General features: G+C 49.6%; 1 protein-coding gene across 12 annotated transcripts in view; it reads right to left on the reverse strand.

Moving 5' to 3' along the window:
• Positions 1–16,229, reverse strand: part of RAPGEF1 (Rap guanine nucleotide exchange factor 1) — a 131,371-nt gene that overhangs the window by 63,351 nt on the left and 51,791 nt on the right. For 6 of the 12 annotated variants that reach the window (XM_042964374.1, XM_042964365.1, XM_042964372.1 and 3 more), the window contains exons 2-3: positions 2,323–2,462; positions 1,623–1,736 (exon numbers count right to left, since the gene is read on the reverse strand). In XM_042964374.1, coding sequence (XP_042820308.1) covers positions 1,623–1,736; positions 2,323–2,462 — 254 coding nt within the window. Of the gene's footprint in view, positions 1–1,622; positions 1,737–2,322; positions 2,463–6,487; positions 7,494–12,302; positions 13,183–16,229 lie in introns of those variants that run through there. The other 6 variants (XM_042964375.1, XM_042964370.1, XM_042964373.1 and 3 more) reach the window with 3 other exon arrangements.

Here is a 16,229-nt window from a genome sequence, read left to right on the forward strand (position 1 = left end):
CATACTCACAGTTCCTGGCTACAGAATAGGGGGTTCTAAGCGGCAGCACTACTGATGTCTTGGGGTGGATAATTCTCCGTTGTGGGCAGGGCCGTCCCATGTAGGATGTGTACGAGCACCCCTGGCTGCTATCCACCAGCCCTAGTAACACCTGCTTCACCTTTCGAGTCGTGACAACTCAAAGTGTCTCCAGACGTTGCCAACGTCTGCTGGAATCTGCAGGAACCCGTACCAAGCGAAGGACACTTTAGCACCGAATTCCCCCCAGGGACCTCTCTCGGAGGAAAGAAGAAAGGGGGAAAAGTTCCAAGAACCGAGTGGCTGAACCAGTCTCTTCCCGGCGCCAACTGCTAGAACGCGGTTGTTGGAAGTCACTTCACCCTCGACTGCCTGCTCGAGTGCCACAGGGGCCACCGGCACCGTGCGTGGGCTCCGTTACCGGACTCGGCTCCCAGAGGGGGCCGTACGGAGCGACCCGGAAAATGACTCTGGCACACACTGATCTTCCACTCTATCACTATTCTTCTTCAATCTGGAATTTGACCAATCTGGCAAACACTGAATACTTTATTTCCTCTTTTTCTTCAGCCTCTTTTGCTACCAGATGAGGCGGGAAAAAGGGTTATTCAACAAACGACTTTTGGACTTAAAACCTTAATTGTCTCCACTTCTAACTAGAATTTTAAGATATCCTGCTGGCCAAAGTACAAACAAAACAAAAATACAGGTACGCCGTAAAACGCGAGAATCGTGGCGTGTGTTTGCCAGTGGCATTGACTTGACGGCTATGACGAAAGCTCTTCCACCGGCTACGCTCTGGGCGGGCCCTGGAGAGAGGCCGCGTTTCTCTACAAGGCTTGTGTTTATTCTACGTTGCGGGGGCTAATTTTGCTTTTCTGTCCAGTCACGTGTGAGCGTTAACACTTACATTCTGGCTTTCGTGACGAGGAACGCGTCGCAAGAGTTTTGACTTGGGTGTGCGGCAGCCTCGCTACCTTTCCTGTGTGATGGTGAATGCTTCATCTTCCTACAGGCCCAGTTTCCTTTTCTGCAAAGTAAGTTTCCGTCCTCCAGGGCTGTTAGGAGTGTTAAGTAGGAGCGAGTGTAGAGCAGCCAGCACGTTAGTGCCGCAGCTGGATAAGCGTCAGTGGCACAAAAGGTGTCCCTGGCTCTCGCAGGGCTCGGTTCTGAGTGCACTCACCACACTGAGCTTGCCAGATGCCTCACAGAGCACCTGTTACTGCAGACGCCCTTCCCTTCTTAACTGCCCAGATCATCTTAGCAACTCAAGGGAAAAAGAGCTGGTCCTGAGAGAGAAGACTTCCCCACTTCCCCCAGAACCCGTTGCACCCAAGCAGCACACCCAAACCCACCCTAGCAAGGACCCCCAAGGTTTCGTCAAGGAGTGCTGAACTCTCTCCAAAGACCACAGGGGCTTGGATAAACTCTTAATTTTACCCGAGGCCCCTTGGACTGTTTCCTGAACGATCGAGCCCACAGTCGCCACCCAATTCAACACAGGGATATTGCAAGAGATTTTTTTTTTCCATCCCCAAAACCATGGGCCAGGATTCTGCAGTAGAAGGCAAGGCAAACCCAATTGTTCTTAACGTCACACTGACCTTCTGCCTTTGAGACCTGGAAGCCACAGCACTGGTGGACATAAATTCTACTGCCTGCTGCTCCAGATCCAAGGGGATAGGGTAGCCCTCTGGTAGAAATCTGTCTGTTGCCTCCTGGAAGAGAGGAAACCTGGATTCCTACAGAGCTTGAAATGGCCGTTTCAGGCTGAAGGGAGGGGTTGATGAAAATCTACAGCTGTTTCAACGTATCTGGCTTCACTGGCCCTGCTGAGGTTACTAGTGCTTGAGGACATCCTTGGCTGGGTTTCAAGGATTTGACATGTCTCAGAGCATGGGCCCTAAAGCCAAACGAAGGACGTTCTGGACGTCACAAAGCTCCCTCTATGTGTGTGCGTGCCAGGGCAACGTGGGGCTCTCTGGGGGCAGGCAGGTGGCATCCTGGGGCGTAAACATGATGCACTGAGCTGTTCTGAATGCCCAGAGGATGATACATCTGGGAAAGGAGAACTGCTTCAGCCAACAGAACCTGACTCTGATTAACAGGAGAAACACTCGCCATCCCAAAGGCTCACATTTCGCAAGGACACTCCAGGCCCCTGCCTGGCAGCACGGGAATGCTACGAAATCCGTGTTCTGCAGTGGAAGCTGATCCCCAGGGGGTGAACTTAAACACAGCACAAACTCCGACTGCTCGAAGTAGGCGAAGGCCAGGACAGACACCTAGAGAGAGTCCGCTTACTTTGTTCACAGGCTTCTCCGGGACTTTCACCGACACCTCAGCTGGTTTTCCCTTCTTGGACGGCGTTCGCTTGATTTTGGGCGAGTGGAACTTGTCCTTGAGCTTCATGGTGAAGGAGGAGAGATGGGAGCGCTGAGAGTCTGAAAACAAGGAGGTGCCGATGGTTAGAAGTGGGGTGGGGAGGAGCTGCGCTCCGTGACCGTCTGCAGAAACGAGCATCGTCCCCAAACAGATCGTTTCCCCTGGCTGTTTTAGAGTTACAAAGCAAAGGAAAGATCCGCCGAAACGCTGCTGCTTGCACGTTTTAATTTCTGCAATTTCCATGTAGTTGGGTTGTTCAGGATTGTGGAAGTCAGAGATGGTCAAACAGCCGTGGGAAAAGAACCCACAAACACTTTGGGTGTCCTCTACAGAGTTTGTAGGATGAGCTGACCCAAGTCTAAGGGAACCAGCTAAGAAGAAAGAACACCACAGCAGAATCACAGGGGTGCAGGTTGTACGAACTGGAAAGGAAGGCCCTTCTGGATCAACCTTTAGGGAAGGTCACCAGGCAGCACAGGCACAGCCTCAGAGTTAGCATCGGGGACTGAAATCGCACTAAGGTATTCAAAAACCCTCTGGAACATAGTGAAAGACTGGATGGTTTCTCTCCAAGATCAGGAATGAGACTAGGGTGTCTGTTCTCACCATTCCTATTTGGTGTCATACTCTTAACAAAAGCCATCCAGATTGGAAAGGGAGACAGAAAACGATGTCTATTTGTAGCTGATCTTGTATATGGAAAATCCCAAGCAATCTATTAAAAGGCTATTAGTACTAATAAACAAACTCAGCAAAGCCACAGGATACAAGATCGATAGGTAAGTGTCTGTTGGATTTCTAAACAGTAGAAATGAACATTCCAAGATGAAATTTTAAAAAGCTTCCATTTACACTACAGGGAACGGATGAGGACGGAGGCAGAGGGAAGGGGTGGGGAATGGGAAAAGTGGGTGACAGGCAGTGGGAGATACGGGCTTCCAGTTATGGAATGAGTAAGTCATTGGAACGAAAGGGACAACCAGGGAATATAGTCCAGTGACACTGCAAAAGCACTGTATGGTGACAGAGGGGGCCACACTTGTGAGCACACAGAGATGCCGAATCACTGCGTTCTACACCTGAAACTAACATAACACTGTATGTCAACTCTACTTCAATAAAAACAGAACGAAAACAAAAAGCTTCCATTGGCAATATCCTCAAAAAGAATAAAATACGTAGGCATAAATTTAACACAAGAAGTGCCAGACCTACACTAAAAACTACAAAACGTTGCTGAAAGAAATTGAGACAATCTAAATAAATGAATCAAGAGCTAATATTATTAAAATGTCGATACTCCCCAAATTGATTTACAGATTCAATGTAATCCCTATGAGAATCCCAGCTGGCTTTTTTTTTTTTTTTTGCAGAAATTGACAATCTAACCCTAAAGTAAGTATGGAAATAAAAGAAACACGGAACAGCCAAGACTATGTGGGGAAAAGAAGAATAAAATTAGAGGACTCATGCTTCTGGACTTTAAAATCTTCTATTATGGAGTTGCAGTAATCAGGGCAGCGTGGTACTGGTATGAGGACAGGCACACAGAACAACGGAATGGAACGGACAGCCCAGAAATAGACCCACGTGTCTTCGGCCAACGGATTCTTAACAAGGGTCTCAAGGCCATTCAGTGGAGGAATGAATGTTCTTTTCAACAAGTGGTGCTGGCACAACTGGGTATTTCACATACAAAAGAACAAATCTGGGCCCTTACTTCACCATATACAAAAACTAACTCCAAATGGAGCACAGCCCTGAATGTAAGAGTTAAAACTAGAAACTTAGAAGAAAACTTAGGGATAAAACTTTTGTGACCTTGGATTTGGTAATGGTTTCTTAGATATAACATCAAAAGTGACAAAAGAAAAATGAGACAAGTTGGATTTCATCAAACTTTAAAACTTTAGACTTACTGTGGTGATCGTTTGGCAATACATACAAATATCCAATCATGACGCTGCACGTCCGAAACTAAGACGGTATTTTGTGCTGCCAGTGACGCCATCAAGAAAGTGAAAAGACAGACTACAGAATGGAAGAGAGTAGGTACAAGTCGCATGCCTGCTAGGGACTTGCACGCAGGAAAGGTAAACAACTCCTATAATCCAAAACAAAAGGCAAATAATCCAACTGAAATGACCCAAGAATTTCAACAGACATCTCTCTAGATGAAATACACAAATGAGCAACAAGCATACGAAATCACCGTCATTAGTCACCAGGGAAATGCCCAAACTGACACAAGCTACTACTTCTAACCTACTAGGTATAATCAAAAAGACCGAAAACAAAGCAAGCGTTGGTGAAGGCTGGGGGACTGGAACACTCCCACACTGCTGCTGCAAATGCAAAACGGTGCAGCTGCTGTGGAAAATATCCGTCAGTTCCTCACAGGATCAAACACGGTTACCCTACACCCCTGCAATTCCATCCCTAGGCATATACCCGAGAGGAATGAAAACATCTATCCACATGATTTGTACACGAAAAGCTCACAGCAGCATCATGCATAATAATCAAAAGGTGGAGATAACTCAAAGGTCGATGAACGAATAAATAAAGTGTGGCATATCCAAACAACAGAATATTACTTGACAATAGAAGAAATGAAGTTCTGACACCTGCTACGACATGGATGAATCCTGACAGCATTTATGCTAAGTGAAGGAAGCCGGTCCCCAAAGACCACTGATGGTATCCAGAATAGGCAAACTTTTAGGGACAGAGGGTAGATCAGTGGCTGCCAAGATTGAGGGAAGGGGAGAGGGCACGAGAGGGGTTGCCAATGAGTATGAGGTTTCTTTTGGTGAGGGGACATAAATGTTCTAAAATTAGAATCTGGTGATGGTTGCACAACCCAGTGAGCTACTAAAAAACAAGCCACACTGGATTCTACACTTTAAATGAGTCAATCGTATACGTGAATTATATGTCAATTAAGCTGTTTTTAAAAAAGCAAAGACGCACCAGGCCTTCCTCCATCTCGCCATCTACCTCCGTGCTTTCCAGTGTCTGAAACGATCTTGGGAAGCGATTTACTGACGTGCTTCTCTCCTCACAAGAATGCAAACTCACTGAGGACCACACTTGCCCTTCTCATGCCCGCATCCCCAGTGCTGACATGGTACCTGGCCCAGAGAAGATGCTCAGCCAACATTCACTCAACAAGTGAACAAACTGATCAACCAAAAAATACCCCTGCAAAAAGGACTGCTTCTTTCGATACCAGCTGAAATTCACATTTGAAATTTTCACACTTGAAAGTGGTCGAAAATTGGGGAACAGAACACGATCCTATGCGGTAGAAAAACAAATACCTGTGGTTTTAAAAATAAAAAGCACCCGCCCCCTTTCCATTCCAAATGAATGACGTAGCACCCTGCACGACAGCCGGTTAGTGTGTCTGTTATTACTTCACGTGACCTTAGGGACAAAGTGTGACTCCTTTGTCAGACCTTCCAGGTGGCAGGCAGGGTCAGATAAACTATCTGCTCTGCACAAGTCTTCTAGAAGCGCATTGCACTCTGGAACAAAGAGATGGTTAAAAGGGTGGGCTCTGTAGTCAGACTGTTTGGGTTAAAATACTTCAAAGTCACCTCTCCAAGTCTTAAGTTTCTTCGTCTGGAAAATGGGGCTGGTAACGTTGTTTTTGGTTTTTGGTTTTTAAGTTTATTTATTTATTTTTGAGAGAGAGAGAAAGAGAGAGAGAACGTGTGCACGCATGCACAGTAGGGGAGGGTCGGGGCGGTGGGCGGGAGGGGGGGAGACACAGAATCCGAAGCAGGCTCCAGGTCCTGAGCTGTCAGCACAGAGCCTGCGTGGGGCTCGAACCCACGAACTGTGAGATCATGGCCTGAGCCGAAGATGGACGCTTAACCGACTGAGCCACCCAGGTGCCCCGGTAACACTGTTCTTAGGATGGCTGACGTGATGTAGGATAAATGAGACGCTGCCTGTGGGTAACGCAATGAGGTGCTTATCCAAGTGCCAGGCACATGGTACCTCAATGCAGGGAGCTAGCCAAACTAACTATAGGATTTGGATGGGTAGCAGGGCTGATCAAACTCTGAATTCTTACCTCCCAACTGCTTACAGATCTTTATCAGGCGATTCTGTAGCACTGAACTTTTAACTCACGACCCTAGGTGACCGTGGGCCTTACAGTCTTCCTCCTCTTCCTTTGCACCCGAAGCCTCAAACTGGCTTTTATCCGTAATCTGTTCTGCTCTGGGGTTTCATGTGTCTCCTCGGCCCTCGTGTCCCTGCAGGCATAGCACTGACCAGGCAGGTTCCCGAGCCAGACGGGATGTTAGAGCAGTGTACTAATCCTTACGACTTCCATCGGAGCAACTAAGACTGAAAGCAGGGCCAGAAAAGCAGACACAAATGAGGAAGTCTAGGCAGGATGCACGGTTTCTTTGGTTTGCTTCCGTGGTCAGAGACCTTCAGAGGCCTGGGATGGGGAACCAACTTCTGCCTGCGCCTGTCTGCCACCCCGAGTTGCTCTACGGACAAGCCAGATTCACATCTCCGCCATCGTGACGAGGGCGGAACTGGGGTGTGCAAGCAAGGCACGGACGGCTCCCCAAAAGACCTCTCTGGTTCCTGCACTTGCAGAGCCAGCCCTGGTCATGACCCAAGGGCCAACGAAGGGCACCCCCAACCTGAGAGCAAACTGAACGCAGGAAGTATATTACAGCACTCCCTACCTCGGCCTGAAATTCTAGTCTGTCTCGGGGCACGGCTGGGAATCCACGTCAGCATTTAAAGAACGAACTACATCTACCAATCAATCTCTCTCCTGGGAGTATTTCAGAGCCTCGAAACAGCTACCTTTAGCACACACGGTGTTAAATCAAGTGGAGAAGGCAGGTTCTTCCTGATGATAACGAACCTCGTCACCCCTGGAAACAGAAGACAGCACTAACTAGGACAGATTTTCACTCAGAGGCTGCCTGTCATCTTTTCCTTGCAACGCCGGGTCGGCAGCATGGATTTCAGGTGACTTAGATGCAGGTTGCTCCGACTGTGTCTGAGTGTTGATAAAGCACCACAAGCAGTGACAGCAGGCGGAAGGAAGCAACAGGGGGCAGCTGTGTCAGGGTAATGTCACCAACAGCACCACACACACACACACACACACACACACACACACACACACACACAAACTTAGAATTAAATTAAATACATGCATCCCCCAAGCTAGTCCATCAGAACTTTCAGCCATGATGGAAATGTTCTGTATCTGCACCATCCAACGTGACGGGCCTTGTGTGTCTACTGAGTACCTGAAATGTGGCCGGAGGCTGCGGTATCGGACAGCATGGCTCTAGAGGCGGAAAGTTATCAGGTCCACTGATGCCACCTCACGTCCCTTCGTGATCACATCTCTCTTCCCAACAACGGGTAACCGTGATTCTGATTTTTGGGCTCATCAGCCCTTACCATTTGTGACAGTTTGTATCTATAAGCATAGTTTAATTTACAGGTTTGTGACGCTTACATAAGTGGAAATATGCTGTAAATATTCTCACGTTCTTGCTTTTTCCCTCAGTGGTAGGTCTGACGTTCAACCGTGCTGAAGTGTATGGAAGTGCTCTCGTTTTCCGTGCCGTGAAATTCCATATATTCCACGATCCCAGGGGACGCTGGCGTGTTTCCAGCTTCTACAAACAACACTGCCATGAACACTCCCATACATGTCTCCCGGAACACATGCAAGGGCTTTCTATGAATAGAACTGCTTAGCTATAGAGTATATATATTTAATTTTATGGATTAAAAAAATGTTTTTTTTTAATGTTTCTTTTTGAAAGAGAGAGACAGAGCTTGAGCGGGGGAGAGGGAGAGAGAGAGGGAGACAGAATTCTAAGCAGGCTCTAGGCTCTGGGCACCCCCAACATGGGGCTCGAACTCACAGACCGTGAGATCGTGACCTGAGCCGGAGTCGGACGCTGAACCGACGGAGCCACCCGGGCGCCCCTGATTTTATGGATTTTGCCAAATCATTTTCCAGAATGGCCACGCCACTTTGCAGTTCTACTGTCCCTCCCCACCAACACCTGGCACAGCCGGACTGGTACACTGTCTTCATGGCCGTACCTAACCGAGGGAAACAAAATCCCTCCTTCACAGAAGAGATGTCACAAACTGCTATCTTATTGTGGTCTATCAAATCTGAGAGCAACTTCAAAGGTTATCGACAGAACTTAAGAAAACAAAGCGTCCGACCACTGCTCAGTGTGGCATTCACACCACGGAAGGTCAGGAACTCCCGATGACTAATCTGCTAGTCATTTCTTCCAGAGAAAGGGTGGCTTACAGGGCCTCACAAGTTCCGTATAAATGGCTACAAGGTTACGGAGAGCGGGCACTTTCTGGGGCAACCATCTCAGGATGCAGACCCAGCGGTCAGACGAAGGTCCTTCTCTACCCAGAGAGGAAAGACAGACTGGAAGAGAGGCACGTAGCCTGTTCACAGAATCAAATCGCCAAAAAACCCCCAAACCCCCAAAGCCACACCACTTTCTTCCTGAGTCGTCGGCCAGGTATCGAGGTTTCAGTCTTAGATTTTCAACGTGCCCCCCGGCCAAGCCCGACAGCGGTCTCTGCCTGTGGCTGACGAATGTACCCATCCACCGGCCTTTCAAATGTCACTTGTAGCAGCTGGGATCCCAACTTAGCAGTGGTTTCTGTCAGGGCTTAACTTGGCTCTGGATAAGGGCAGTCTCCAAATATCACCCACGGGACCACAAAGTCAGGGTCACGGTGGGTAACGCTTCGAGGCAGTTCCAAAATTATTACAGCCAGTCTTGAGAAACACCGTGGCCACCAGTTTCTTGTTACTTACAGCGGACTGGGCACAGAATTGTGGCACCACTGTCCACTTACACGAGTTCCATCCGAATGCCGTCTACCCAACCCATACTCCCCCATTTTCCAAACGTGTAAAAAGGGTAACCCCAGTGGAGAAGTGGCTTGAGGACATCAGGAAGAACTTTTTTTTCCCTGAGGTTATTTATTTATTTTGAGAGAGACAGAGAGAGCGCGAGCGGGAGAGGGGCACAGAGAGGCAGAGACAGAATCCCAAGCGGGTTCTGTCAGTGCAGAGCGCGACGCAGGGCTCGAACCCATGGAATCCGGTGATCATGACTCAGGCCGACATTAAGAGTTGGACACTGAACCAACCGGGCCACGCCGGTGCCCCTAGGAAAACCCTTTTCAAACCTAGGATTTCAGACTGTTACTTATTTAAACTTTTCCAGACTAATGGAAAGATAGAGACAAGAGTCCAGGCTGTGGGCATGGCAGCCAGCACGTGGGCTTTACCCGGAGCTCGGCCGTACACAGGGGCAAAGTCTGTACCTCTCTGAGCTGCACGTTCCTCGCCTGTGGAAAAGCATAACCTCGGGGCCTACCTCCTTGGGCTGCGGTGAGGATTAAACATAACCCCGTGTGTCAAGCATTTCGCCAAGGACCTGACACACAGCGAATGCTCAATAAATGGAAGCCATTACTGTTACTTGATAACATCACCACGCCTCTGCCAACACTTGGCTAAAAATAGCCACAGCCTAGAACGGAAAGCAACCTGATGTTTCATCTTTCTCCAACAATGTCCATATTAAAAGATCCTCTGTCTTACTTAATATAGAACTATTCATGTCAAAGCAGAGGGAAAATTAGCGTTTGGGGTTTCGCAAGAGCAGGCCCTCTCCCGACCCGAGAAATCTGTTCATACGACCCGTCTGCTCTGGCAGTGGACTGACGACTTGGTGCTGCTGGGAGGAGTAAGTAGATCGCTTTTCTTTTCTTTTTTTTTCCAGCAACAAAAAGTGAAACAACCTTGTTATAAAAATCCAAACACTGCGAAAATATATAACACGGAAGGTGAAAATCCCTCGTAACTCCACATATGGCAGAGATGAAGTATTTTTCAACTTCTGTGGGCATTTTTTCATGTGAGCACGGTTCACGGTTGAAGGACGTTCTGCTGAAACCTCTGTGCCCTGTCTCCTGGTGGACGGTTTCTAACTTCTGCTATTCAATCAATGCCGCGTTGCTGGGCACTCTCAGGCGTACCTTTCTGGGTGCCTGTATAATGAGACAGACCTAGAAATGGAATGGTCAGGTCACGGGTACGAGCACTGAAAAACTGAGAAGATACTATCCAGATGCCTGAGCTGGGTCCAGACCAGGAGGGACGGAGCCAAAGAGTGAGGCTCGGGGAGGAGGCAGAGGGGATGGGGTGCAGGAGAGAGGCTATGCCTACTGTCCACAGAAGAAACCAAGCTTCACCTCGGATTTGGGCTCAAACCTGACAGAGGCACCATTTTGGTTCTCTCTGCATAACTGGTAACAATTAAAAACAGATTCCGGATTGAACAGACACGTCACAAAAGAAGATATGCAAATGGCTAATAGACAGACTACTTATGGAGCACCTGGGTGGCTCAGTCGGCTAAGCGTCTGACTTCAGCTCAGGTCATGATCTTGCTGTTCTTGTGTTCAAGCCCCCGTCGGGCTCTGTGCGTTGACAGCTTGGAGACTGGAGCTTGCTTTGGATTCTGTGTCTCCTTCTCTGACCCTCCCCTGCTTGTGCTCTGTCTCTCCTTCAAAAATAAACATTAAATTTTTTTTTTTTTTTAAAAACCTGGATGGGGGCGCCTGGGTGGCTCAGTCAGTTAAATGTCTGACTTTGGCTCAGGTCATGATCTCGCGGTTCGTGGGTTCGAGCCCTGCGGCTGGGCTCTGTGCTGACGACTTGGAGCCTGGAGCCTGCTTCGGATTCTGTGTCTCCCTCTCTCTCTGCCCCTCTCCTGCTCACACTCTGTCTCTGTCTCTCAAAAATGAATAAACGTTAAAAAAAAATAAATAAAAAAACATGGATGAACCTTACAAACGTAGGAAGAAGGCACACACACAGAAAGACACTGTGTATGGTGTTCCATTTATACAAATACAAACACCAGCAAAATTAATCTATGATTTGAGGAGTTAAGCCAGCGGTGATGCCTGGGGTGTGGGGTAACCAGCAGGGGACAGGAGGGAGGGAGGGACGCACTGTATTTTGCTCAGAGCCGGTTACACTGGTGTGTTGGATTTGTGAGAATTCTCCATGCTGAGTACTTAAAAAGCCAGATGTACTTTTCTGATTCATGGTATACATCAATGAAACGCTGTAATAAAGTAGACACGGGGGTCTAAGCTTCTTCTAAAAAAGAGCTCACATGATTTTCACATGGGTCAGATGAACAGCTCATTTAAAATGTAAGGAAATCCTATTCTCTGAAACAAACTTATTTAACCATGAACAATCCAGAGCGAGTGTCTTTCCAAATAACTCTCCATTGAATATCCCAGGAAGCATCGTGAGTATCTTAGGAAGTTTCTATTTCGTCTTTGTGAAAGTAATAAAAAAAACTTACATAAATGTAAATATTTTTATGATCTTAAATCACCAGTAGATAGTGTTTTCTACTTTCGTTCGCTGTATGGAAATTTTAAAGAACTTAATGCAGGGGCACCTGGGTGGCTCGGTTGGTTAAGCATCTGACTCCTGATTTCAGCTCAGGTCATGATCTCATGGTTCATGAGTTTGAGCCCCATGTCGGGCTCTGTGCTGGCAGCATGGAGCCTGCTTGCGACTCTCTGTCTCCTCTCTCTCTCTCTGCCCCTCATCTGCGTGCACTCTCTCTCTGTCTCACTCTGTCTCTCAAAATAAATAAAACATAAAGAACTTAGCATAAACACAACTGTATTCTATAATTTCTTTTGTTTTTAATCGAGACCGAATCGGTGTATTTTTATATAATTGTAATAGTACCTAGTCACGAGGTTAGTCTGAGAAATAAACAATACTCCTTGTCAACAAACACTTGAGCACATCTCACCTGTGCCAAGCCCTGTGTCGGGACACCGGACACAGGAACCCTCCCCTGCAGACATCCAGGGGAACTTGAATTAGGCAGGTGGACAGGCGAGTCTGAGTTACGGAGATGGATGGGGGCTGGAGGTACCCGTGGGGGTGCTGGCAGCATACGGATGGCACAGGAAGCCGAGCAACCAGAGGACAACCCAGGGGCCTGTGCTGATGGAGAAGATAGGCGCCGCTTAACTGCTGAGCGATCTGTCTCTGCACACGAGCTCCCGGTCACTCCTCTGGAGGGTCTAGATCGGGCAGCTCAACCCCACAACTGCACTCCCCGTACTCCCTCCCAGATCTGCTGCCACGACATCCTGGTACACAGGAAGCTTCACCCTCCCAGAGCTCAGGTCAGAATCCCGGACTCTGCTCTCCCGCTCACGTGTACCATCCAGTCTTTCGGCAAATTCTGTGAATCCCGCCTTAACAGTACATCCAGAATGTCCCCACTGTAGCCACCTGCACCGTCAACACCCTGACCCAAGCCACAGCCACTTGGTGCCTAAGCCGCTGTGCCACCCTTCCAACAGTCCCCAGCGCCTTGCCTCTCTGGAGTCTTCTCCAGTCAGTAACCAGACGGATCCTTGTAGAAGGTCGCCCCTCTGCTCAAAACCCTCCTGCCTGTAGCTTCTCTTCTCGCTCAGAGAGAAAGGTGGAGCCTCTGAGACGTCCACACGCCTCCCCCACAGCCATCAGAGAGGGCTCTGAATAAGTTCACACACAGAGTTCTCCCCAAGACGTACTCCTTTTATCAAACCTTCATCAAATACCGGACAGATGGCCCAAGAGAAGGTGAAGGGGGGGCCTCCAGGGTTGAGAACTGCTTCCCTCCTGGAGTCCAATCAAAAGGTTAAGTCAGCAGCCTCTGTTTTTTTTTTTTTTTTTTTTAAATTTTTTATTTATTTATTTATTTTTGGGACAGAGAGAGACAGAGCATGAACGGGGGAGGGGCAGAGAGAGAGGGAGACACAGAATCGGAAACAGGCTCCAGGCTCCGAGCCATCAGCCCAGAGCCTGACGCGGGGCTCGAACTCACGGACCGCGAGATCGTGACCTGGCTGAAGTCGGACGCTTAACCGACTGCGCCACCCAGGCGCCCCAGCAGCCTCTGTTTTAAACATCCCGTCAGAAGTCGGGCCCCGTGCGGGGAGTTCTATGTCACCCCCTATCCTCACACTGACACTGGAAGGAAAGTATTTTTGTGACCGTTTGACAGACGAGGAAACCAAGTCACAGGGCCCAACACTGCCCCTCAACCCCCGCCCCATAAATCACACACACACATCCCCGTCACAGACAAGGCAACTGCAGCCCTTACACGTGCTGTGAACAAGTCAAGGTCAGCCTGCCCCCAGGGCGGCCTACTCCCAAGGAAGTACTTTTTTTTTGCCATCACTGTTTGGAAACGACCTAGAGATTCTTAAAGCCACAGACTTTACAGACATCCGGAGATGTGAATTAGTCACCTCTCCAGACTTTTATTTCTAGAGATGAGAGACAGAGAGAGAGACAGAGAAGGGAGGGGGAGGGAATGAGACACGGGCGGGGGGGGGTGGGAATAAGCTTATTCTGAGTAAACACACCACAGCACTGGGCAGAGAGTAAGCGGGGCCAAAGTGCGCCACGCCACTCAGCATCCTGGCTACAACAGGAAGCAGGGTCCACCCTGACCTTTGTCCCTTAGGTGGAGTTGTTTGGAGCAGCCTCTGTCCCTCAGAGGAACTTGCGCGTTAGGACCGATGCCAGTTTAGAATTCAAACAATTCTCCTCAACGGCCTCAGAGCATAGTTTTTAGCATCATGTCACCAGCAAAGCAGCCCAAGTTGGAGGCAGGAAGGCCCGTTTATTTGGGGCCAGGCCACAGCGGTGGGGCACGGGCGCTCACGGGCAGCGGAGGCCGCGGCAGACCAGGACTCTGCTGGCCTCAGCTGTGCCTGGCCCCGCGCGGGGCCCCCGAGGGCTCATTATTTGTCAGGCCACCCTCTGGACTTGCAGAGGAAAACCACTTCCGTTTGTCAGCAGGCGCGTATTCCTTTCTTTCCCAGGCAACAGGAAGAGCAGAGAGCCAAAGCCCTGGAAGCTTCGGACGCTGCAGAAGGAGCTCACTGGACAGAGCAAGAAGAGAGTCAAAGGACAAGGGTCACCTGTAGTCCCTTCCCTTCCTTATCACCCGGGAAACGGTGCAGCAGATACGCACAGGGCAGGCACTACATGGCATCCGCATTCGTTCACTCATTCACCTGTTCGAAAAATCTTTACAGGCCCGACATCTGCAAGGCGCAGGGGTCAAGAGGGAGGAGCAAGATACAGCTTCTCTCTCCGAGGAGCCCCGATCTCGCGGCGGAGAGCCGGGAAAGCCCGCAGTCACGACACGGAGCGAGGAGGCCCAGGATGGAGACGTGGTCGGCAAAGGCAGGGGCTTTTCAGCTGCTCACGGCCCCGCTTGAGAGGAGGACGAAAGTGCTCTGCAGCCCAGAGGCCTTGAATAAGGCCTAGCCTGCTCCGAGGGCAGGAGGACCGGCTGGGCTCTCAGGGACAGCTCCGGGCCTTAGGCATTTCACATGGGGACCAAGGAAATGCATCCGAGTCAGCAAACAGGTGCTGGCTTGGGAAAGGCTTCACGAGTCTCTGAGGACCACAGAGGGATCTGAAAATGACCACTTCTCCAAAGGCATACGTCTGGCTTCCCAGGCACGTGGGTGGAGGGCAGTAAGGGGCGGGGGGTGAAGGAGAGGCAGGGAATTTTTCTCCGAAACAAAATGAGCAAAGGGTCTTCTCAGCTGTTCTTTGATGCGTGTTTTTCACGGACCCTGACCCTCTGTTCCTGTCTCTCAAATATGTTTGTGGCCAGGGGGCCTGTTCTGGAAGAAATATTCATTCCGCATGACAGTCCAGACCAGCGGTGGTGGGGGAACCAACCCCACCCTGCTCTACGCATTCAGAATCAAGTGCTGATCAATGCCAATCTCTCTGCAGCAGTGGCCAGCCAAGGTGGCACCCCTGGGCAGGTGCCCAGTGAGCAGTGGGCTCTCAGCTTCCATGCAGCCTGAGAAGTTGAAAGGATCCCGAGTCTGCCTGCAGAGGAAGCAGAGGCCTTGTGATCAGATATGCCCCAGCCTAGGACCCAGGCATCCTGAACCAGGCCAGTCCAGGGCTCCTTCCTCAGTAATGGCTAAAAGTATCAACCAGCCCCCCGGACATCTCTCCTCCTCGTGGGACAACTTCAGTGTCATAAGTAAACAACATGTGGAGGGCCAGGAAGAAAAAGACAGCCCCCTCCAGTACTGGTGATGCCCAGCTATTCCGTTTGTGAATCACTTAACAGCCACAGACAGTCTAACCACCCAGAGGCTCTGAGGGCCCTCGCAATTCTGAGACTAAAATCTGAAGTCATGCTGGTTTAGTCAAAGCCAGAATCTCACTGGCTTAGAGCCTGATAGCCAACCCAACTCGTTTCCAGCCAAACGCATCAGTTCTGTGTGCACAAGGCACTGCTTAGGCTCTGAGGAACCGCACGGCGATAGCTGGGCCCGTGTCCCGCACAGTGAGTGTTCAGGCCTGTCTCATCCAGTCCTCATAGTGGCTCTCTAAGGTAGGGAGACTGAGGCTGTGAGGTGACAGACCCTGACACACCAGCCACACAGTCTCCTAACGCAGTAGAGGGAGAAGTGAATAAACACCCTTAAAAATGGCTCAAATAAGGGGTGCCTGGGTGGCTCAGTCGGTTAAGCGTCCGACTTCAGCTTAGAGTCGAGTTGGAGCCCTGTGTCGGGCTCTGTGCTGATGGCTCAGAGCCTGGAGCCTGTTTCAGATTCTGTGTTTCTCTCTCTCTCTCTCTCTCTCTCTCTCTCTCTCTGCCCTTCCCTGCTTCCACTCTGTCTCTCTGCTTCTCTCT

The sequence above is a fragment of the Panthera tigris genome, chromosome D4 (genome assembly GCF_018350195.1).
Source record: "Panthera tigris isolate Pti1 chromosome D4, P.tigris_Pti1_mat1.1, whole genome shotgun sequence".
Lineage (NCBI taxonomy): Eukaryota > Metazoa > Chordata > Mammalia > Carnivora > Felidae > Panthera > Panthera tigris.